Source organism: Gorilla gorilla, chromosome 5, assembly GCF_029281585.2.
Source record: "Gorilla gorilla gorilla isolate KB3781 chromosome 5, NHGRI_mGorGor1-v2.1_pri, whole genome shotgun sequence".
NCBI lineage: Eukaryota > Metazoa > Chordata > Mammalia > Primates > Hominidae > Gorilla > Gorilla gorilla.
The window spans coordinates 70,849,712-70,873,794 of record NC_073229.2 but is presented as its reverse complement, the minus strand read 5'-3'; the positions used below and the strand labels follow the sequence as shown (position 1 = coordinate 70,873,794).

Genomic DNA, 24,083 nt, shown 5'->3' with positions numbered 1-24,083 from the left:
CGGGCCTGGTGGCGGGCGCCTGTAGTCCCAGCTACTGGGGAGGCTGAGGCAGGAGAATGGTGTGAACCCGGGAGGCAGAGCTTGCAGTGAGCCAAGATCGCGCCACTGCACGTGCAGCCTGGGCGGCAGAGCGACACTCCGTCTCGAAAAAAAAAACAAAAACAAACAAAAAAAACCCCACTAGGGCTACAGAGGCTGAGGCAGGAGAATGGTGTGAACCCGGAGGCGGAGCTTGCAGTGAGCCGAGACTGCGCCACTGCACTCCAGCCTGGGCGACAGAGCGAGACTCTGTCTCAAAAAAAAAAAAAAAAAAAAAAAAAAAAACAAAGAAAGAAAGAAAAAAACCACTAGGGCCAGGTGCGGTGGCTCACGCCTGTAATTCCTGCACTTCAGGAGACTGAGGTGGGCGGATCACCTGGGGTTGGGAGTTAGAGGCCACGCCAGCCAAAATGGTGAAACCCCGTCTCTACTAGAAATACAAAAATTAGCCAGGGGGTGGTGTTGCATGCCTGTAATCTCAGCTACTCGGGAGACTGAGGCAGGAGAATCGCCTGAACCCGGAAGGCGGAGGTTGCAATTAGCCAAGATCGTGCCACTGTACTGCAGCCTGGGTGACAGAGTGAGCCTGTCTCAAAAGGGGGAAAAAAGAAAAAGAGACAAACCACTAGGTCAGTCACCACCACCTAAAACACAGGTCTAAACTCCTGACTTTCTCTGACAGGATTTTCAGAATTTTCTTTCCTCTGGAGAGAGTAGTAAGAAACAGAATGGGATTCTCAAATGTTAAAACATGCCAGGTTTTCTGGGATTCCAGCTGACTACATCTTATAGCCTATTCTTGTGCACATTTTTAAACTGATGGGCAAAATTACATCAAGAAAAATTTACAGCTCAAATTATCATCATTCAAAAACCTGCAACTATAGAATATATATAGTCTAAGTTCTCTATTTTTTTCTTCACACTTTGAATCTGCTGACTTTTCCATTCATGTTGAGATAAAACTCACTGCTTATGACATGTGAACCAAGATTAAATAATGAAGAATTTTGTGTAATTTGAAAGTTATTTAAAGCTTATTTCAAAATATGGAATAAGAAACAAATAAGTAAGTAGGAGACAGAGATGTGAAGAAAGTTACAAGGATATATTTTTGGTTAAAAATAGATGAAAAAGAGAATAATTTTGTACAAAAAAGAATCTTGTATGGTAGATTTTTGTCCTAAAGTAAAATGACTGGTTAAGAAAGAGGAAGGTATACAACAGAGCAGAAAGTCCAAGCATGTCATCAATATAAGTTGTAATAAGGTTCATAAAAGATTTTGTGTGTGGTCAAGTTGGCTATAATTGAAGAGAATTGTTTATAAGTCTTTCTAAAGATTGAGCTTTGCTATTAGAAATACACTAATACAAAACTAAAAAACTTGGTCCTCTGTTAGAACAATGAGGTTTTCTTAAAAGTATTAATTTGCTCTTAGTATTAATAAAACTGTAAGAGGTTTTGATTTTAAATTCTAAAATCTGTTGAACAGCCATCTGCAAAACTACAGTTTCTATTTCTTCCTGGGATCTAATTAATTTCCCTAGTTCCAGGTTGGAAATGCTGTCTTTTTCACTCAGAATGGTAATTTCACTTCTCAAGGTAAAATTTTTCTTTCTGAAGCTTCTCAGATTTATATCAGAAGTTCAACTTTTGCTGTACCCCTCCTGCACATGATTTGCAGGTCATACACCATTGCCTTCTGTTCTTTCTCCCCTTGAAAGAGTGTATCTTTTTGCTTGGCTAGGGTGATAACTCTCTCTTTCAACCTTTTTGTCAACTCCTCTTAATTTTTTCCCTCCAGTTCTAGCTCTGCTGTTAATAGCCTGACACGGAAATGTTTATCTTTTTTTTTTTTTTTTTTTTTGATAGGATCTTACTCTGTCATCTTGGCTGGAGTGCAGTGGCATGATCACGGTTTATTGTGGCCTTGAACTCCTGGGCTCGGGTGATCCTCCTGCCTCAGCCTCCTGAGTAGCTGGGACCACAGGTACACACACTACGTCCAACTAATTTTTCTATTTTATCATAGAGACGGGGTTTCGCCATGTTGCTCAGGCTGGTCTCGAACTCCTGGGTCCAACCCATCAATCCACATCAGCCTCCCAAAGTGCTAGGATTATAGGTGTGAGCCACTGCACCTGTGTTTGTTGTTGTTGTTGTTGTTTTTGAGACAGGGTCTCACTCCATCACTCAGGCTGGTGTGGCATGATCATAGCTCACTGCAGCCAGGCTCCAGCCATCTTCCTGCCTTAGCCTCCCAAGTAGCTAGGCATGCACCACCACACCCGGCTAATTTTTTTGCTTTTTTAGTAGAGATGTTGTCCAGGCTGGTCTTGAACTCCTGACCTCAAGCAATCCTCCTACCTTGGCCTCCCAAAGTGCTGGGATTACAGGCATGAGTGACCATGTCCGGCCTGAAATGTTTAGTTTAAAGGTCTAGAAGAGCAATGTTTTCCTCCAATATAACTTGATTCTGTACTCTTGGCTTTATGTGACATCTGAATTACTCCATGTAACCAGGAAACTTCCTATGCTATTTAAGAGCCATGTATTCTCCTGCTCAAGTTACTAGTTTTCTTGTTTATATTCGTCTCTAATGTAGACATATAACCCTGGATACTTCCTGTCCCTAAGTAAATTCAAGTACCCTTTTAATCAGGTTTAACTTACAAGTTATCTAAACAGGTTTCCCACAAGGAGAAGCAAATACCCTATAAAAGGTATTTCTTTATCTTTTTGGCAACTGGCCTTAAAAAAAAAATTTATTGTTTTATCAATATAACGCCTGTGTTTTCTTTATTAGGTTTTTTGGTTACTTAGGAAAACTGAGCTTTAAAAGGATTAAGGCTTTTACATCCATGTAACTTTCTGCATTGCTTTTAAGATCTTTTGATTATCAGTATGGTTAAATAAGTAACTTCACAGTGGCCAGCAATTTTGTTTTGATCAAATGTTTTGAACCTTTGACATCTCTGGCAGGTTTCCCCAGAATCAAGATCCTAAATTAAGGCTTTCTGGTCTAAAATTAACTTTGAGATTTTTTTTTTTTTTTTTTTTGAGATGTAGTTTCACTCTTGTTGCTCAGGCTGGAGTGCAATGGTGCGATCTTAGCTCACCGCAACCTCCGCCTACCGGGTTCAAGCGATTCTCCTGCCTCAGCCTCCCAGGTATCTGGGATTATAGGCATGAGCCACCACGCCCGGCTAATTTTGTATTTTTAGTAGCAACGGGGTTTCTCCATGTTGGTCAGGCTGCTCTTGAACTCCTGGCCTCAGGTAATCCACCCGCCTCATCCTCCCAAAGTGCTGGGATTACAGGCGTGAGCCACCACACCCAGCCAACTTTGGGATTTTCTAGTTGGGCTCCTGGAAAGCCTCAAAGAACGTATCTCTTATCCTGTAGATATATCAAATGATTAACCTCACTTGTTAAACTGTATGGGAGGCACTGTTAAATAATAAGTATTAGATCTTCTTTCAGTTACATTTATGGGTATATTATTGATATAAATGTTCCAAAACTATGTAAACTCATAAAAATCTAGTATGCTATTAGTTATAAATTTCTATTATGTCAAATATTTTCTAAAGTTATATTTGTATAGATGTTATTAATGTGAGTATTCTAAAGATTAGATGAAATTTATATAAAAGTCTGATAGTCCTGATGTGACACTGTCAGTCATGATTCTGGTTATCTTAAAATGCTACATGTACTAGAAATAACTAAATTCCCTCATCAACTGAGAACTTTCATCAGATTTTACATGGCTATTCTAAGTTTTTGTCATCACAATTATTATTTTGAATTCTCTAAAAACATTTGCAATCAGCTACAGTCCAAAACTGCTGTTCATGGAAAAGACTCTAGCAGTACTCTTGAACAAAGATTTTTGCTAACTTTAAGATCAATGGACTAAATAAAAATTTCCAGAACTCTAATAAATTCATGGGTTCATTGAACTGCTAATAAAGATCAAGCATAATAAAAAATTACATAAAATTGATGTAAATGATGAAGAGAATGTCTTTATGATGTTAGAAGACTTTTGTGAACAAAGGTGGAACCATTTGCTTTTTCTCCCTACTTGATTTCTCCAAAATTCAGAAACTATTCATATTATTTTTATTTATATAAGTTCAATAAAAATCTACTCTCTTTATATGAGGATACAATTAGAAACATTACTTATATTACCAAGGCTTTGACTGAAAATGTCATATTTAAGAATGTGCATAAAACATCCGGCTTTAAGAGTTCTCAGCCTTATGGTGAGTAAAACCTGTCACTTCCTAGCAGGCCCAAGAACCTTAAGACCCTAAGTGAAGCCTAAAGTCTACCTCTCTTTGACTTCCTAGCCTCAAGAGATTTTTAAATCTGAAATTCCTATATGATCAATGTAGGAAAAAAAAGTTTCTTAAAAAAAAAACTGCAATACACCTGTTGTTATCCACACGTACACTGGACTGTTTCATGAATTCTCCTAGTTTCCTCCAGGATTGGACTACAACACGCCAACTAAAAACAAAAGCTTCTGTTCGTAAAGCCCTTTAAGCTGAAACTATTCAAATTTTAAGAAACAAGTCTCATGAGCCACACAACAATATCATGACCAGAGACATTCAAACATAAATCAGGAGGAGAATCTGATGTTTTTGTGAAAGCTGTAGACAGCTTTTCCCATGACATCAGAACCATATCATAAGACTTTTACCCCCACTTAATGCTACTTTTTTCACTTGACAGGATAATGGTGTAATTGAAATTTCATAATCAATAGCTTCTGCTGGTAACTTAACAGAACCTAACCCAAGAAATCCTTTAGTATTCATTGGTTAAAAAAGAAAATATCTGTGCTATTGCTACTACTACATGCTGTACCTAGATAAATCCCTCTGATGAAGTTGAGACCCATGTACACAAAATAAGAAAACAGGTCGCATGATTACATGGTCTCACCTAATTCCCTGTGGTCACTGGTCTACTCAATTAGTTGTTCTTAAGCCTAGGTTCATGGCTCAAAACCATTATGCAAATTGGAATTGTCATATTACTATTAACTTTGTTACTTGTTAAATTTCTGCAGAAGTACCACACCTAACAATAACGCTGGCCCAGCATTTTGAGTAACAAAAGACTATGGAATAGACAAAAATCAAACTTAATCATGGAATCCAGGTAGACACAGCCTGAGAGTCATTCCCTTCAAACGTCCCTTCTTGCCCAAATGTGGCTTAAAAGGTTTTTGACACGGACTCCTAGTTGCTAATCATTCTCCCCAACATGGGATGAGACTAGAAACCAGGATTGGTCTATGCTGGTACTATGGGATGTCAAAACCTAACTACAGGATGACTGATCAGAGAAAGATACTGATCAAAAGGGGAAAATGTGAAAGTTGTTAAAATAAAAATGGAGCCACTAATGTTAAGAAAACCCTGACAGAGAGCTGAGGAAGGCCATGAAGAGAAGATTCTCAGGCTTCTATGACTGGTTAACAAAAAAGACTATAAAAAACACAGCTCTGCACAAAGGCCATCACAGCCCTATACAAAAAATATTTTTGCTGCAAGGACATCTGCCCAAGAAACTGTCTGTCCAATCTCAGACTGGCGTCACCCTTGTTACTGATCTTTGTGGTCAAGGATTAAGTATTTCAAAACAATTATGTAATCCTCATTTTTTCCTTTAAAAACTTTTGTTTCCCTGAATAGTTTACTATGGCATGTGTATTCCCATTGCAATGTATTATTCTCAAATAAATGTCTTTTAGAGAGTCTATCTGCTTATTATTTAGGTTGACATAACAGTGCTAGAGACTCTAGTGGCAATCCACTAGGTGTTTAATAGGTACTTGTTAAATATACTAGCACACAGAATTGTGAAAAAGAGTCTTCAAGAAATTCAAATATTTTATGAAAACTACAAGATTCCAAATGGAATTAATTTAAAAATAATGCATCTGAATTTTAAGAACAAGTTGTTTTTAAAAATTCTATATAAGGACTAAGTATATAGTTTTAGGTTTTACATTTAAGTCTTTAATCCATCTTGATTTGATTTTTGTGTGTCGTGTAAGGAAAGGATCCAGTTTCCATCTTCTGCACATGGCTAGCCGGTTATCTCAGCACCATTTATTGAATAGAGTCCTTTCCCACACATAGCAAAATTTTCAAAATATAGAATAACTTTTAATGAGCTATGCTAGTGCTGTTTTAATCTAAACCATTACCACAATGAGTTTACAGTTAGTATAAAAATGACTTGAATATATTTTTCTAATATAACTCTTTTTCCCAAATCAGTTAAGCTAGCATGCAAACTCTATGGTAGTAGTATGGGTTACTACATCTGTCCTACATATTATTCTATACCTTAGAAACCTAGCATATTCTAGCCTTTAAATTCTAAGTTATTTGAGAAAGTTAAGTATAGCTTAGCAAAACTTGTTTATTCTAAGCTTTAACTCAGAACACCAATCAAGTAATTTTATCAGGATTGGCAAAGGACCATCTTTCTTTTCACCGTTGCCTCAGTTGTTTAAAAAACAAAAACAAAAACTTAGTACCTGGCACAGATGTAGAATCCCCTGCACACCAGCGACAACTGCTCCAATGATCTGAGGTCCAAGTCACTAGACACCACCCATCGGAAGATGTACATCAGGACCTCCATTGGCAGCACTGCAAAAGAAAATCATCCTTCAGTGACTCTCCTCTATGTCATTCTATTGTCACAACTACATTCCCAGTACATTTATACCTTCCTAGAAATTTATAATCACACCCTCTGTATTGCTCAGAGCTAAAGCATGAATGTATTTAGCTACTCAATAATAATAATGAATGGTTCTTAACATCAAGACATAAATATCTTTGTTTTTTCAGTATAGATCTAAAGCTACTTTTTATAAAGCACTCTTTTCCCTCATAAGATTATTTTGCCAGACATATTAAAATAAATGTTTTAGAAAAATAATCTATGTGTGTGTGATCCATATTGCATCTATTAACACTAAAGTTATTTTCATCTCCTTGAAAACTTTTAATTTTCCTCCTCTGAAAAAGCCCCGAACCAAACAATATCTAACATATTAAAAATACATGAATTTCTTTTTTTTTTTGAGACAGGGTCTTGCTCTGTTGCCCAGGCTGGAGTGCAGTGATACAATCTCAGCTCACTGCAGCCTCTGCCTCCCGGGTTCAAGTAATTCTCGTGCCTCAGCCTCCCAAGTAGGTGGGACTACAGTCATGCGCCACCACGCCCAGCTAATTTTTGTATTTGTAGTAGAGGTGGGGTTTCACCATGTTGGCCAGGCTTATCTTGAACTCCTAGCCTCAAGTGATCCTCCCAACTCAGCCTCCCAAAATGCTGAGATTGCAGGTGTGAGCCACCATGCCCGAACAAAAATCCATTAATTTCTAAACATTCAGTCTGTCTCAGGACAATTGTCCAACGTGGCTGAAATGCTTCATGATACCAGTATTCCTCCAGTTTTCTTAGGGCTACCTCAACAACTCAGACTTACCCTGTTAAATCTTTACTGAAAAAGGTATGGCATCCTTAAACAACAGCACTACAAACTGTTCTGCTTCAGATTTTAAAGCAGCTTACTACTGGGCTGGGCGCGGTGCCTCATGCCTGTAATCCCAGCACTTTGGGAGGCCGAGGTGGGCGGATCGTGAAGTCAGGAGTTCGAGACCAGCCTGGCCAACATGGTGAAACTCTGTCTTTACTAAAGATACAAAAATTTAGTTGGGTGTGGTGGCACACGCCTGTAATCCCAGCCACTTGGGAGGCTGACGCAGCAGAATTGCTTGAACCCAGGAGGCGGAGGTTGCAGTGAGCCGAGATTGCACCACTGCACTCCAGCCTGGGTGACAGGGCACGTCTCCATTTCAAAAAACAAAACAAAACACAAAACAGCTTAATAGTATATGCAAATGATAATTATAACTAGATCTTCCACCATATTCTGAACTAAAGCAGCAGTTATCTGGCAAATTATCTGACCTTATAAATTTGGAAATCTTTAAGGTTAAGATATTTCTCACTGAGTTATGAAAAACAAGTATTCACACCTGATATGTGAGTCTGACTGCTCTCAAGCTCAGGCTGACACAGTTTAAGCACAGACTCCTGAAATGTGAGTTGCTGCTGGAAGTAGGACAAGAGATCTGCCATTTTGCTGTCATCATCATTATCTTCAATGCTGAAAAAAGGGAGGTGAATCAATTAAGTGCCTCAGTCTACAAGCGTACAGTTTAGAAACTGATTTTTCATAGAATTTTCAAATTTGCTTTACAAAAAGTCACCTAAAGCTTATTGAACATGTGATACGTTTTTAAATGTGATGAATTTATCCTGTCTTACAAAGGAATACTGTACCAAGTTTTTCAAAGAAAAAAGCTTCAGTAATTATCATCCAGAAAGAATTAGAATTTTTGGATACAGGTGTTGAGATTTAACTAATTTTATTGTAAAGTAGAGATTTTATGAGTTACTGCAAGCTTTCAAATGATTTCAAAAATCTTAACGTAGCATGCTCTTTAACCTTAATTTATTCTAACTGGATAAAAACCAAATCTACAGATGTCATCTGAGGTACTTACTTACCAAGGGTTTTCTAACAGATTTGCCTTATCAGCCTACCTTTAGAGAGGAAAATACCTACTTTGAAAACATCTTAGGGTTCACAAATCATCTACCAGTATACACAAATGTGTAGTGAATGGTGCTAGAAAAATGAGCTTTCTATTTTTACTGAAGTAAACCTTAAAGATGATCAGACTTACAAAGAGGATTGGATGAAGGCGAAGTTAGAAAACCAGGAAGTTTCAAGTGATGTAGACTTAAAAAAACAAAAACAAAAACAAAAAAAAACCAGGAAGGGCATTTTGTAATACAACAAAATATAAGTGTGGTTGAGGCTAGATGGACTCAATTGCTATTCTACAAACATGTTACAGGAAAGAAAAAAAAAGGCAAACTTTTAGGGCTTATCAGATCTTATTTAAAAAAAAAAAGATGAATCCTTAAAGAACTTTCATAGCATCTGGGTTTGTATAAAAAATGGGAAAGAAAAGAAATGCCTCTTTAATATTTTAATACAATCTTTCTTAACAGCATCTGGCACATATTTATAAAACTGGCTAACAGCTGAGTCTAAATGACTCTACCCAAATTTAAAGAAGGTTTAGAAAAAACCCAAGTGACTCATTTTAAGTATGAACTACCTCACACTGTTAACTCTAATTTGGTGAACAATATTATTAGCTGAAAATTTAAACAGGCTATTAATATTGACCTCGTTGGGATGTTTTTAATATGACTTATCCAAAGCTTAAGTGTTAATACCATATGCAGTTAAAAAAACATTGGCAATAAGCATATGTTATCAATAAAGGTGACAATTATTTCATGATAGAGGGAATATATTAATATAATAGCTAATATAATATTTCATTACCAAAACTTTTTTCTCTGCACTGTCTATTTTTAACCTGACATTCTCTCATGGGTACAGACTCCCTTCCCTTCTAATATCAGCAAATTGAGTTTTGGGAGATAGTGGAATTAAGCCAAAACAATTTTATAATTGTCTTGCAAAAGTATTGCCTTAATAATACGTTTTCTTGATCTTTATCCATATAAAACCAACGCTACTTCATGGCTTTGATGCAAGTGGCAACTATACAATTCAAACATGATTTCTTTTAGGAATATATTCTGCACCTGTGCTTTTAAATAAATGTTAGAGTCTTAATGTTTTACTAAAAACATTAAGAGAATAATAACATCTTTTATAGTTCACCATTTTCCTAATAAAATTAGAAGGCTTTTTTAAAATGTAAAATTTCAAACATATACGAAAGGAAACTAGTGTAATAAACTCCCATGTACCCATCACTCAATTTTAACCATTATTAATATTTTGCCAAATTTAGCCTAATTACATTTTAAAACTTTCTACTTCAAATAGGTTTCAGAAAGTTGAAATGTGTCCTTTAATTTACTCCTTTCAGTAACTACTGCTTTTGTTTTTTTAAACCATTTTTTTGTATCTGTTTATTTTTGTATCTGTTTAAAAGGTGCATTTCTATGTGCTATCTTGCAATTTCCCTAATTAAAAAATTTCTACAACTTTATAAACAAAGATATACTAAAGAGTATAGAGCTCAACAGAATTAGCACCATCTTAAGAGTCAACAGGGCAAAGATGCTTAACTTTAACAAACTCTATGCATTACTATCTATCAAATTATATACGCACTAGCTGTTTCCAACGCCATCACCATCTGGAGACCGGGTATAAGTAATCTTGAACTCTATATCAGGTACAAGTTGCATAGCCCTACGATAAAACTTGATGGCTAAAAGAAGAAATAAAGCTAAATTAGCTGTGACCACACATTTTTGTCATTTCCTTTGATTACCCTTAACTGTGGTTTAATTTGGTAATTTCCTTTACAAATGGCCAAATTCTGTTTTTCTACATGCAACAGTAGTTCAGTGACACAAATCTATTCCCAAACCTTAATGCTCAGAAAGAAACTTTTCCCTAAACTTAAGATGTTGTATTTTACTCTTATATATTAGCCCTTCCCATATTTTTCCTCACCCTCTTATGTATCATGATTTTTAAATAGTTGTCTTTCTTTGGGCTCTGAAGATGCAATTGCTATAGCCAACAAAAATACTTCTCTCTTTTTTAAGACAAGGTCTCACTCTGTTGTCCAGGCTGGAGTGCAGTTGGCACGATCTTGGCTCACTGCAGACTCCACCTCCCAGGTCCAAGTGATTCTTCCACCTCAGTCTCCTGAGTAGCTGGGGTTACAGGCATGCCCCAGCCAGCACACTCAGCTAATTTTTAAATTTTTTGTAGAGACAACATCTTGCTATGTTGCCCAGGCTGGTCTTGAACTCCTGGGTTCAAGCGATCCTCCCACCTCAGCCTGCCAAAGTGCTGAGATTAGAGGTGTCAGCTACCATGCCTGGCCAAAAACACTTCTAAGCAAACTTTTCTAAGACACAGAGTTGAGGAAAATTAAATGCTTCCTACTGGGTGGAATAAAGAATAGTTTTTGTTTTTGTTTTTTAATTATCCTTTAAATTTAACTTCTTTTAGCCCAGCTGCCTCTTATTTACCTAAGTAATCTTCAAAACTTATTTTTTACAAATTTCCTAGACAGGTAGTTTAGAGCTGTAATATTCAATAACTCTCCCCACAGAGATACACCAGTAGAACTTGGAGCTGTAGAGGCTGACTAGTTCTTTTTCCCTACAAAGGAGTTTATGATTCAATATATTCTGCCATGTTCTATTATTCTGGATGAATTACCATACACTAAGTGGAGATGCGAATTTCACAAACCAATGAAGGCTGCACAGGGACTTGATCAACTGGGCCTTTCTAAAAATCTAAAGAAAAATATCACTAGAAGAAACTTGCATATAAATGCAGTAACTCTGAATGATGTTAGTTTTGGGGCATTTTCAAACGATTCAAGCACAAGGATTTTTCCTATGCATCAATTATTATCTTTACTATCACAAAAGGAAAGCATAATTACAAACCTAATATGGTAAATAGTCCTATCACTTTATTTACACATTTCTATTGGGTTAATAAAAAACACAAAGCTGACACATATATTACCACATATTTCTGTTGGTAATATGTAAATTGGAACTTAGAAAGAAAAACATGTATTTTTTCCTCAATTTATCCTTTATATTCCCATCCTCTGAATTTTCACCTATAAAAAGAGCATATTTTAAAATGAACAATTTTTAAATACTTTATTAATGAAGAATAACTAAAGCTAAATGTAAAAAAAAGTTATTTTGCTCATCCTACCAACATGATGATGTTTCCCAGCAATATTTTTTTGCAAAAAGACAGGTTATATAGAAAAACAATTTCTATTTTTTATTTTTTAAAAAACAATTTCAAATATAGCTGGCCCTCTGTATTCATGGGTTTCACATTCTCTGATTCAACCAACTACAGATCAAAAATATTTAAAATAAATACGAATTAAAAAAAATACAGTATAACAACTATTTACATAATAAGTAAGTTATATGTAAATATTACACCATTCATATAAGGGACTTGAGCATTTTGGTATCTACAAAGGGTCCTGGAACCAATTTCCAATGAGTACTGAAGGAAGAATGTATTAAGAAAAGTGATGTTCTATACCAAATACGTTATAGAAAAAAAATATGGCTAATAACAGAGTCATTATTCAGAAATGTTATGATATGAACCTGGGTTCTGAATTTTTACCTTCATAGAGAGCTCCATTTTGTTCTTCTTCTACTGCTTTTAGGAAGAGTTCTCGAGCCTATAAAAATATAAAGTAAAAATTTTTGAAAACCTGCATTAAAAACTAGTATGGATAGCAGAAGGAGGGCCTTTTTAATAAATTGTGCAGAATAACTGGATATTCATAGGCAAAATAATGAACTTTGACCTAAACCTCATACTTTACATAAAAATTAACTTGACTGGATCAAGGACTTAAATGTAAAATCCATAAACCTATTAGAAGAAAAGAAAACAAAGAAAATCTTGGAGGCCTAGGACTAGGCAAAGAGTTCTTGACACCAAAAGCACCATCCACAAAAGGAAAAACTGATAAACTGGACCTTGTCAAAATTAAAAATTTTTGCTCTGTGAAATGCCCTGTTAAGAGGATGAAAATATTTACAAGCCACATATTCGATAAAAGACTTGCATCTAGAATACAAAAAGAACTTCCAAAACACAACATCAAAAATATTAGCATCTGGCTAGGCACGGTGGCTCACGCCTGTAATCCCAGCACTTTGGGAGGCTGAGGTCGGCAGATCACCTGAGGCCAGGAGTTCGACACTGGCCTGGCCAACAAGATGAAACCCCATCTGTACTAAAAATACAAAAATTAGCCAGTCGTGGTAGCACACATCTACAGTCTCAGCTACTCTGGAAGCTGAGGCAGGAGAATCACTTGAACCTGGGAGGCGGAGCTTGCTGTGAGCTGAGATCGTGCCACTGCACTCCAGCCTGGGGTGACACAGTGACACTCCATCTCAAAAAAAAAAAAAAAAAAAATTATATATATATATATATATATATATGTAATCCAATTAGAAAAGACATCAACAGATATTTCAGAGAGAGAATATATATTAATAGATGAAAAATAAGCACACGAAAAGATGTTCTACATCACAAGCCATTAGGGAAATGCAAATTAAAATGACAATGAGATACCACTACATACCCATCAGAATGGCTATTAATAAAACTAAAGGCCAGGTGCAGTGGCTCACTCCTGTAATCTCAGCACTTTGGGAGGCTGAAGCAGGTGGACTGCTTGAGGTCAGGAGTTCGAGACAAGCCTGACCAACATGGTGAAACCCCAGGCTCCCAAAGTGCTGGGATTACAGGAGTGAGCCACCGCACCCAGCTAGATTGCTAATATTTTTAATATTGTGTTTTGGAAGTTCTTTTTGCATTCTAGATACAAAATACAAATTTGTAAAAATACAAAAATTAGCCCAGCGTTACTGACAGGGCCTGTAATCCCAGCTATTTGGGAGGCTAAGGCACGAGAATCACTTGAACCCGGGAGGCAGAGGTTGCAGTGAGCTGGAATCACACCACTGCACTCCAGCCTGGGCGACAAAGTGAGACTCTGTCTTAAAATAAATAAATTAATTAATTAAATTAAATTAAAAAGTAGCAACACTAAATGCTGATGAGGATGAACTGGATCACTCATATATTGCTGGTGGGAACTTAATATAAGATACTCTAGAAAACACTTTGGCAGTTTCTTTTAAAATCAAACATGTACTTACTATAGAACTTAGCAATTGTACTCTTGGGGTTTCATCCCAGAGAAGTGAAAATTATGTTCATGCGAAAACCTACACGCATATTTCCATAGCTCCATTCATAATAGCCAAATATTGGAAACAACTCAAATGTCCTTCAACCAATAAATGGTTAAACTGGGGTACATCCATACCATGCAATACTATTCTGCAATAAAAAGGAACAAACTACTGATACATAGTAACTTGGACTGATCTTGAGGGAATTATACTTAGTGAAAAAAGCCAATCTCAAAAGGTTACATACTGGATGATTCCACTTATACAACATTCTTGGAATATCAAAATTACAAAATGGAGAACAGACTAGTGGTTGCCAGTGGTTACGAATGGCTAGGGAAAGGGAGTATATAACTATAAAACAGTTCTGTATCTTGACTGTGGTGGTGGTTACATGAAGCTACCTTGTAATAAAACTGCAAACAACTATTTATACACATACACACAGACAAGCACTTGTAAACTCAGGAAATCCAAGTAAACTGTGGATTGTTCCAATGTCTATTTCCTCGTTTTTGATATTGTGCTATAGTTATGCAAGTTGTTACCATCGAGGAGGTTAAAGGGCACACAGGACTTCCCTATACCTGTGGACCTGTAATTATTTCAAAATAAAAATTAAGAGGAGATAGAAGGTAAGTCATCATGGTAATGCCAATTATTTGATGACTAATTATAAACACAAACTTGGATCTGATGGTAAAAAGATGGCAGCCTCTATGGAAGAAGAATAAGAAATGAAATGGTATGCTGTGCCTACTCTGTGTGAGTAAGTACCAGAAGAGATATGAATGTTAGACAGCATTCAAAATATTTTCAGTGTGAAAATATTTCAAAATTTTCCAGAATAAGGAAATGATTAATGCATTATTGTAAGCTGATCAATTCAAAATATAACAAAATACTGCATGAAATTAAGACCTCTGGAAAGACATTAACATGTGAGCAATCTTTTTGGTTCTATTAATAAATTCAGAAAATTCTGTTTTTTCTTTTTGGTTCTGTTAATAAATTCAGAGACACCAATCTTTTAGGAACCACATGAATCCCAGAGGTCTATAAATTAACAAAAGACAGCTCAATGAAGACAGTGTACCTACAGAGAAAAAAGCCATGCAGGAGTAGTGGTACCATCCAAAGTACCTAGAAGAAATTGTGAGAAATATATAAACTAGTATACTAGTCAAAATTTTTATTTTACAAGATATGTGTTTATGTCCCGAAAGTCTGGTTATAATGACTACTTACTGTGTCAGTGAAAATTTCCATGTGCCAAAAAAAAAAAAAAAAGTAATTTGTTACAATATCTATAATACTTAACTTTTCTTCTTTTGCCTGTTCTTGTTTTCCTTTGGTATCTGCCGATGTTTTCTGGAGAGAGCCTCTTGCTGCTCTGCAAGGTCGATTTTCTAAATTGCTAGAGCTTACACCTGGAGCAAGTTCAAACATCCACTGAGCTCGGAACATCTGGAGTTGCGCCTACGGGGAGAACAGCATTTTAGGACTCATCAAGGAAGGGTAGCTCAACTCTGGAACAATGTATCAATATGTCCAACATCTATCTACTTCCACGTATATACTTATTACTCTAAGTCCAGAAATCACTGTCTTCTGAATTATTAAATATCCATTAAATACATCTTTTAAAATAATTTTCTGCTCAAAACTTAAAGAATCAAGAAAATTGGCATAAAATACATGTCAGTACACCAAAAGTCAAATTATATTGGAGAACCAAATTTTAATTAGAATTGAAAATATAAGCCATCACTTACAGACTGAAGTTATAAGCTTCCAATAATTTTTTAATGACTATATCATCTAGTAGACATTAAGAATGCTGCCAAAAATTCTGTAGGTAAGCCCAAAATCTTTCTATTAACATTCTGTATTTCAAAAAGAAAATGTTTTTTCAAATATTTATTATTTCAAAAATGTAAAGGCCAGGCACAGAGGCTCATGCCTATAATCCCAGCACTTTGGGAGGCCGAGGCAGACGGATCACCTGAGGTCAGGAGTTCGAGAACAGCCCGGCCAACATGGTGAAACCCTGTCTCTACTAAAAATACAAACAAATTAGCCAGGTGTGCTGGCGGGCACCTGTAATCCCAGCTACTTGGGAGGCTGAGGCATGAGAATTGCTTGAACTCGGGTGGCAGAGGTTGGCAGTGAGCAGAGATCGTGCTACTGCACTCCAGCCTGGGCAATGGAGCGAGACTCCATCTCAAAAAAAAAAAAAAAATTAAAAGCACATAAAAAGTGAACCCTATAAGGTAGACTCTGGTGTGTTGCCCAGATTCCCTTTCAGAAATAAAGAACTTGTTACCCAAACTGCTGAGAGTTCTATCTGAAAACACTTGAGTTGTCAGCTCTTTTGGGTATTGCCTCGGCAAAATCACACTGTCCTCTCAATCCCCACCCAATGACTGATCAACGGCTAATAAAGTCTTGGCTCTCTGCAACTCAGGTCATCTCTGAAAGGGTATTTCATCTTCAGAACTCCCTCGAGGATGGCTAAGCAGTCCATTAAGACTGCATTGCAGCTGGTCTTCTCCCTGCCCATTTGTTTCCCTCTCTCCCTTCCATAGGTATTGATCCGAAGAGTACTCCTTGATAAACTTCCTGCACAGCAATCTTCACCTAGTCTGCTTCCTGGGGAACCCAAACTGGGTTACACGCTCTGCCCAAAGGCAGCCGTTGCTAACAGGGATGCGTATGTTATTCCTGGCTTCCTTTTTTTTTTAAAAAAAGACTTATCTACAATGTTTTAATTTTTCTCTATATTCTGTACACTGCTTTGTTGCTACGCTTTTAACCTGTTACACATAGATCTCTGACCTGCAGAATCTTTAGCAGCATTCAATGTCTACTAGATGAGCTGTTCCAAATAATTATTATTAACCTTACAAGTGCAGTGAGACACTCTTAACTAGTTACAGCAACTTTTTTTCTCTTTTAATGTATAAAGATTTACTTCATCCTTTTAAATGGCTGTAGTGTTTTCACTGTATGGATGCATCATTACTTAGTAACAGGTAATGAATATTTAAGTTGTATGATGAGTTTCCAGATAAACAATGCTATACTAAACATCTTTATACTTGCATATTTACTTTCCCCACTATTTCCTTAAAATTAATTTCCTGGAAGTAGAATTGCTGTGTCAAGGGAATGCATGTTTTTCATTTTGATCCATATCACCAGTCTGCCCTCCAGAAAGCTGTACCAATTTACATTTTCATGTACACTGCATGAGTGTTCTCACAGCCTGGACAGCGATGCACATTATTCACCAATCTGATTAAATTATTAATGAGGCTAATTATCTCTTCAAATATTTAATGGCCATTTGTATTATTTTGCCATTAACAGTCCACTCATATCTTTTTATCCTCTGTTCTTCCAAATATATGAGTGCTCTATGTAATGAGATGAATCCTCTGCCCATATATAATAAACAGTTTTTCCAGCTGGCTATTTCTCTTAACTTTATTTATGATGCCTTTTCTTATACACAGGTTTTAAACTTTTACGTGGTCAAACCCATCAATCTTTTTAAGATTATGGGCTTTGAGTCATGCGTAAGCCTTAGTTTGAATACTTTAAACCCATGTTAAACTACAAGCAGCCATTATTGATATTTCTTTTCACAAAGAAAGCCATAACATAGTCTTAAGTATTCTATAAACCAGTATGGAAACAGTTAAATTCAATGCAAACAGTAATAACCTACAAATACCCATGATTATGATCAATTTCTGCATATGTATGGGAACAATGGAATAAAAATCAAAGACACAATTGAAGAAACATGCCTGCAGATCTGTTTCAGCAGGACTTTCATTTTCTTCATCATCATCTGCTCTGACAGTATCAGAATGACAATCTTCCTCAGCTTCTGCCTGAGGGGGGAAAACCCAAATAATGTCAGGAATATAAACACACCAGTTGCCCTCTGCAGTCTACATTTCTCATTCAGCCACTTTCTATTTAGCACCATACTGTCAACGCTTTGTGGAACCCACTTTGAGTAGCAAGGCTGTAGGGGGCACTTGAGACCTTACTATTAATTTCCAAAGGAAAATGAGTCTGAAAAGCATATTCTCTACTCCAACCCACAGTACTCACGCTATTGTGAATCCTAACATTTCCCCCCCGCCAAATTTAACATCAGTTGCATCCATCCAAAAACCAATTTAATTACAGTTGTCCCTCAGTATCCACAGGGGATTAGTTCCAGGAGCCCCCAGGACACCAAAATCCCTGGGTTTTCCAGTCCCTCATATGGCATATTTGCATATAACCTATGCACATCTTCTCATATACTTTAAGTCATCTCTAGGTTACTTATAATGTAAATGCCATGTAAATAGTTCTTGTAGTATATTTTTCCTAATTTGTATTATTTTTTATTGTTGTATTGCTTTTTTTTCCCCCAAATATTTTTGATCCACAGTTGAATCCCAGGATGCAGAACCTGCAGGTACAGAGGGCCAACTGTGTTATATAAAGTAATAATTCAAGTCTATTACTATTCATAAATGATTTATGATTAATCTAATTAGGTAAATGGAGCCAAATTCTTCATTAATATACATAACTACTGATAATCTATAATAAAAATTATTTTCTCTTTTTCTGGCCAGGTACGGTGGCTCACACCTGTAATCCCCACACTTTGGGAGGCTGAGGCAGGAGCATCACTTGAGGTCAGGAGTTCAAGACCGGCCTAGCCAACATAGTGAAACCCCATCTCTACTAAAAATACAAAAAATCAGCCAGGCGTGGTGGTGCACGCCTGTGGTCCCAGCTAATCGGGAGGCTGAGGTGGGAGGGTTGCTTGAGCCTGGGAGATGGAGGTTGCAGTGAGCCGAGACTGCGCCATTGCACTCCAGCCTGGATGACAAAGACCCCATCACAAAAAAAAAAAAAAGGAAAAAAGAAAAGAAAAATATTATTTTCACTTTTTCTTCTTAGAAAAAAATGAAATAAAATTAGAACATCTTTGGTATTTTTTTAGTTCTACAAGACTTTAAAACTTTTTATGAGAAAAACATTTAAAGAGAATTAATCCCTAAGTACTCATGACCCAACTTTGATAATTATCAATGTAATTCCTTAGATCAAATATCAAGTCACAGTATTCATATTTCTCAAGATGTCATATGTAAAATACATATATTTCACAGTTTGTGAAATCAAGATTCAAATAAAGTCCACATTGTAATTGCTTGATATGTCTCAAGTCTTTTGTAATCCTCACTCTTTTTATTTGGGATGAAACTGGGTCGTTTTTCTGTAGAAGCTAGATTTTGCTGAAGTGTCAATAAATATGTTCCTTTGACCTCTTACTCTTATTTCCTATAAATTGTGGCAGGATCTTGAAAGGCTAGATTAGATTCTGCTGTTTCTTTTTTCTTTTGCAAGACTGCCTCATAGGTCATGTTGTATTTTCCATCAGGAGGAGAAATGTTCTGGAATGCAGTTGACAAGGTGCTGTGACAGATGTTCCAAACATAATTGAGTCTAAGGCAAAAAGCCAAAATAATTTTAGTGTCCATAAACTTCTACAAGTCCCAAAACAGAAAATACTCTAATGTTTCATGTTAATGAAATACAACATTGCTTCTTTATAGTTATCTTCTTCACAGGTAAGTTTAATGATACCGATCAGATATAACTTGATACTTGAATTTTTTTTGATACTGTAGAATAAACAAATCCACTGGGTTCTAGGTAAAAATGTATTGTTAGGTGGCTAAAAATAACAACTCTGTTTCAGAAAATAGTAACATTTAGTTGTCCTATGGAGTTCAGCAAATAGTTTTTGCTTTCTTGCGACAGAGTCTCCTTATGCAGCCCAGGATGGCCTCAAACTCCTGAGCTCCAAAGATCCTTCTGCTCCACCTCTTGAGTAGCTGAGACTACAGGCTTGTGCAGCCATACCTGGCTGTAGCAGATAGTTTTTGCTTCATGGATCACTTAAGAGAATATAGTCCAGGCAGGGTGTGGTGGCTCATGCCTGTAATCCCAACACTTTGGAAGGCTGAGGTGGAAGGACTGCTTGAGCCCAGGAGTTTGAGACAAGGCTGGGCAACATGGCAAGACCCCGTCTCTACAAAAAATACAAAAATTACCAGGGGGTGGTGGTACACAGTAGCCCCAGCTACTCGGGAGGCTGAGGTGAGAGGTTTGCTTGAGCCTGGGAGATGGAGGTTGCAGTGAGCCGAGACTGCACCACTGCTCTCCAACCCAGGAGACAGAGAGAGACCCTGTCTCAAAAAAAAAACAAACAAAAAAAAAACACATATATATATATATATATTCCGTAAGATGATATCACTTCTTTTATACAGCTAGCATGTTATTAAATGTGTTCTATGCAAATATGACTTCTGTGTATTTTATATGTACTACGAAAGCTTCTTAGTCAAAGACTTTTAATAGTAAATGCTTTTGTAAAGAAACCCCTTCTATTTTATCTGTCTATAAATCCAGTTTTTATATATTGGATCGGCTTCAGTGGAATAAAGCTAGACTGGAATTACTGTGTGTGACTTGGAGCTTAATAAAGGTTTCAATCAGATGACTTTAATTTTATCCTTTTATTCTCAATAAATGTTTGCTAAATTAAACTAAATCCTACTTACCAGTGAAAATGGCATGTTGCCTCAGTTCGGTCTGTTAGCTAATAGACTTATTAGCAAATGAAACTTGCTCAACACTTACTGTAAAGAAATGTGGCAATCAGGGAAATGGCCTTCAAGGTAAGCTAGATAATAATAAAACCCATTTAATTTTACTGGTTCCAAAGATGGTAAGTTTCACAATTGCAAATTTTAGTCATATGTTATTTCAGGGTGGTGGGGGGAGGGTAATGTTTATATTAACACACATCTTTAACACAGCTACCAGATATACTTGCACTATATTACAGAAAATAAATTAGCCTTGCCTCCTATCTTATCTCTGGCAAGCAGACTCAAAGCAGAGGTGCCTTTCAGACTTGAACCAGTTAGTATATGGTAAAATGCTGGGCACACTGTAAAGCACACATCTGTGAAGAAATAAATGAGATCAAGAACTCAGATGAATTTCTAGAAAAATGGAAAATTTAAGGATTAATGTATTGTCAAATACATTATTTTTTAGTTTCTTTAAGTTGGGAGCTTTTCCTACTAAGAACACCATTAGTAGGAAAATATGTAATGAAAGACTGAGCGTATAAATCCCACTGAGAAGTGTATTTCTCTCTCTTCTCAAGAGTCTATTATTGCAAACTCTTAAGTACAGGTAATGGGAGGGGACCTGAGTTCTGTGGGGTATCCTTTGTAATTTAGTTTTCTAACTCTTGCCTAACAGTCATTCTAAACTGACTTCAAGAGCTTCCCCTGCTCTGTCCAGTTGGCTTGCATACGCTGCTTGCTCTATCTGGAATGCCTTCTTCCTCACTTAGCTATTTCTACTCATTCTTCAAGATTCAGCTCAGGGTTCATCTTAGTCAGAAGCATTTTTCAAGATTTTTGTGTTCCCATAACACTTGTGCTTACTTTTATCACAACATTTGTACTGAGGTTGGCTGTTTCATTTACTAGATTTAAGGCATCCAGGACAGGAACACATCTCAGTTACCTCTGTAACCATAAGGTCAACCACATTGCTTGATTTGTAGTAAAGGCCTGTCTAGGCCTCAGCTGTCATGTCTATGGGTCATCTATAAAGACATATGGTGATCTACTGAGGTCCCTTTTCATGTGACATTCTGTGATTAAAAGTTTATCATAAATCACCTTGCAGGTTTGGTTATATTGAAGATCTAGTATTGTACCAGAGTCTCACACTATGCCAAGCTAATAGGTACTCAAAAATATTGGCTGAATCGACAAATAAAATGCCATCTGGATAATGTGTATCTGAAGGATGAGGAAAGGAAATGGGAGAAGTGTAATACAGACAGCATCTTTCTTCTCCCCTGTGTTACAGTGGAGCTCTAAACCATTCTTACTCTGATTTTGACAGTATGATCACAAAAACAAACTATTATATCTGGGATCGGCTGAGTTGACATTTGGTCAATTCAACTACTACTTGAAATAAGTAGGGCCTCAGTTGCCACCTGGAGGTTTTCCTTTTATTTTTCATAATCGAGTTTGACCTAAATATCACCTTCACTTGAACAGCTCATGTGTATGAGTAGTCCATGTCTTCATCATGTTACTCCTGTTTCACAGGTGGGATTAATAAATTATAAAGGCTAAGTACTTAATCCCGGTCGGAGAACTACTTCTGAAAGTTTAGGGGCAGGGGCAATTGCCTTTTCTATCCTCCAGATTAATTTAATAAAAATAAATTCAGCCATTCATTTATGCAATAAATATTTGAGTCCACTATAAATTAAATCGTTTGGAATTATTGCATCCCTGATTCTTTAAGCCCCAGCCAGAGATTAGTTTCTCAGATGAACAATTTATTCTAAACCAAAGAAAGGCATAGGGCAGAGACTACGTATTCCAATATGCAACAGTCTCATGGAATCTGCACTGTCAAGCTCTGCAACTTAGCTCAGTCTCTCATTTGGACGGCACCGACGCCGCGGAGACGAACCCTCCAACCCCACTCCGCCAGGACCGCCTGCCAACATCCTACCCAGGGAATGACGCCTCGCGGGGCAGATGCGTCCTACACCCAGGGCTCCTCAAGGTGCCGGCAGGGCCTGTCGGTGGGCCTGGCTTTTCGGCAGAAGGGCAATCAACAAGTGTCTCCTCTTGCCAGAGCTCCCTCCTGAATTCAGGCGCTGTGACAGCTTACCTCAATCTATGCTCAATGCTTCTGATAAAATCCCTCGAGAGGACCGAGACTGGTTCAATATACTCAGTGAGCCGAGAAGGGACATTTTCCCTGGCTGTCCTGCAAACCCTCCTCCTCACATCGAGCTCGGCAGGGGTTGGGGAGGCTCAGCAGGAAGAAATCCTGGGGAGAAGCCAGGGTTGGCACCCCCCGCCCCCCGACGCACTCCTTCTCAGGCCAGGGCCCTCTAACGGGTGGCAGCCGTGAAGCTCCCACTCCTCCCAGAGTCCCCGCCGATCCCCAGCCCTAGGCCCGGCCCCTCCTGCACACCACGCTCTCCCGCCCCGCGGCGTCCACCCTCGAGCCCCCTGGCCAGGTTACCATGCTGGCGGGGCGGCCTGATGCGCTCGAGGGGCTCTCCGTGCCCCCTCTGCACCGCCCCCCGGAGGAGGGGTGCTGGGTGTCCGGGTGTCTACTCCTGCCTGTCTCTGCAGCGGAGCTTAGCAGAGTTCTCGGTCGGAGAAGCGCACCAGGCAGCGGCAATAACTGCGGGCCCGGCGTACGGCAGCCATCTTCGCGGGGCAGGGGGCCAGATCGGGGCGCGCTGGGGTGGCGGCGGCTGCCGGGGACTCGGGGAGTGGAGGGACGCCCGTTGCCAGCCGAGGCGGGGGATTTTGCGAGCACCGGAGCGTCAGCCCTACTGGAGACCCCGGACGCCGCCGCGGAGCTGCCCCCTCAGCTGCGGAAACCTGCGCCGACGCGCTGAGCATGCGCAGTGCCGGTGCTGCCCGTGTGCGCGGCCCGGCCACCCAGCCCCGTGGGCTGCCTAGTGGAGGGCTAAGGGTTCGCGGACCTACTGTGTACGCGCGCCTGACGCGGGGGGGTGAGGCTGCCCGGGTGCCGAACCTCAAGCCCAACCCGCCTGTTGGGCTGAGTGAACACTTAAGCGAACTTGAACAAGCATTACCTCAAAAATTTTTACAACCCAAATTTAGGGGTGGGCCCTTAAAGCAAGCCGCCCTGAGAAGCATCGAACTGGACGCTTGGGACAGGCGCTACAAAGTCCTCGGAGCCTCTGGCTAGAGTCCCGCGCCAGGAATGCGGGAAAACAGTGAAATTTCTCAACAGTCACAGTTGTTATAACGACTAAAGTTTTTGAGAGCACAGACAGACTGGAGGTTGAGGAAAAGACGCGCTTTGGTGCCCAGCAGGAGGAAAGAACCAACGCAAGGCATCTCTCACTACAGATCCCATAATGCAGTGAGAAAAGGGCTTGCGATTCCATGGCCCTGAAACCCAAGTGCCGTGGAGCTCGCGCCCGCGAGGCACTCTGGGATTTGTAGTCGGCCGCTCAGGTTTGAGC

The 24,083-nt window shown here is 38.4% G+C and overlaps 2 protein-coding genes across 4 annotated transcripts in view; both read right to left on the bottom strand.

Annotated features, from left to right (window-relative positions):
* Nucleotides 1-23,242, bottom strand: part of FBXO9 (F-box protein 9) — a 32,409-nt gene extending 9,167 nt beyond the window's left edge. The window contains exons 1-9 of one of the 3 annotated variants that reach the window (XM_063707664.1): nt 23,102-23,213; nt 20,584-20,661; nt 17,749-17,835; nt 15,255-15,412; nt 15,034-15,076; nt 12,339-12,396; nt 10,317-10,416; nt 8,125-8,255; nt 6,612-6,726 (exon numbers count right to left, since the gene is read on the bottom strand). In XM_063707664.1, the coding sequence (XP_063563734.1) occupies nt 6,612-6,726; nt 8,125-8,255; nt 10,317-10,416; nt 12,339-12,396; nt 15,034-15,076; nt 15,255-15,412; nt 17,749-17,835; nt 20,584-20,598 (707 nt within the window). In that variant the 5' untranslated portion in view covers nt 20,599-20,661; nt 23,102-23,213. Of the gene's footprint in view, nt 1-6,611; nt 6,727-8,124; nt 8,256-10,316; nt 10,417-12,338; nt 12,399-15,033; nt 15,077-15,254; nt 15,413-17,748; nt 17,836-20,583; nt 20,662-23,101 lie in introns of those variants that run through there. The other 2 variants (XM_055391106.1, XM_055391107.2) reach the window with 2 other exon arrangements.
* Nucleotides 23,221-23,518, bottom strand: LOC129534349 (uncharacterized). The gene has a single exon (XM_055391110.2). It carries the CDS (start codon nt 23,488-23,490, stop codon nt 23,221-23,223), a length of 270 nt encoding a protein of 89 aa, XP_055247085.1. The 5' UTR covers nt 23,491-23,518.
* Between the last annotated feature and the right edge of the window lie 565 nt (nt 23,519-24,083).

What these genes read in the sequence shown, in the direction of transcription:
- LOC129534349 (XM_055391110.2), bottom strand. Translation starts at nt 23,490, where the DNA reads ATGCTCAGCGCGTCGGCGCAGGTTTCCGCAGCTGAGGGGGCAGCTCCG.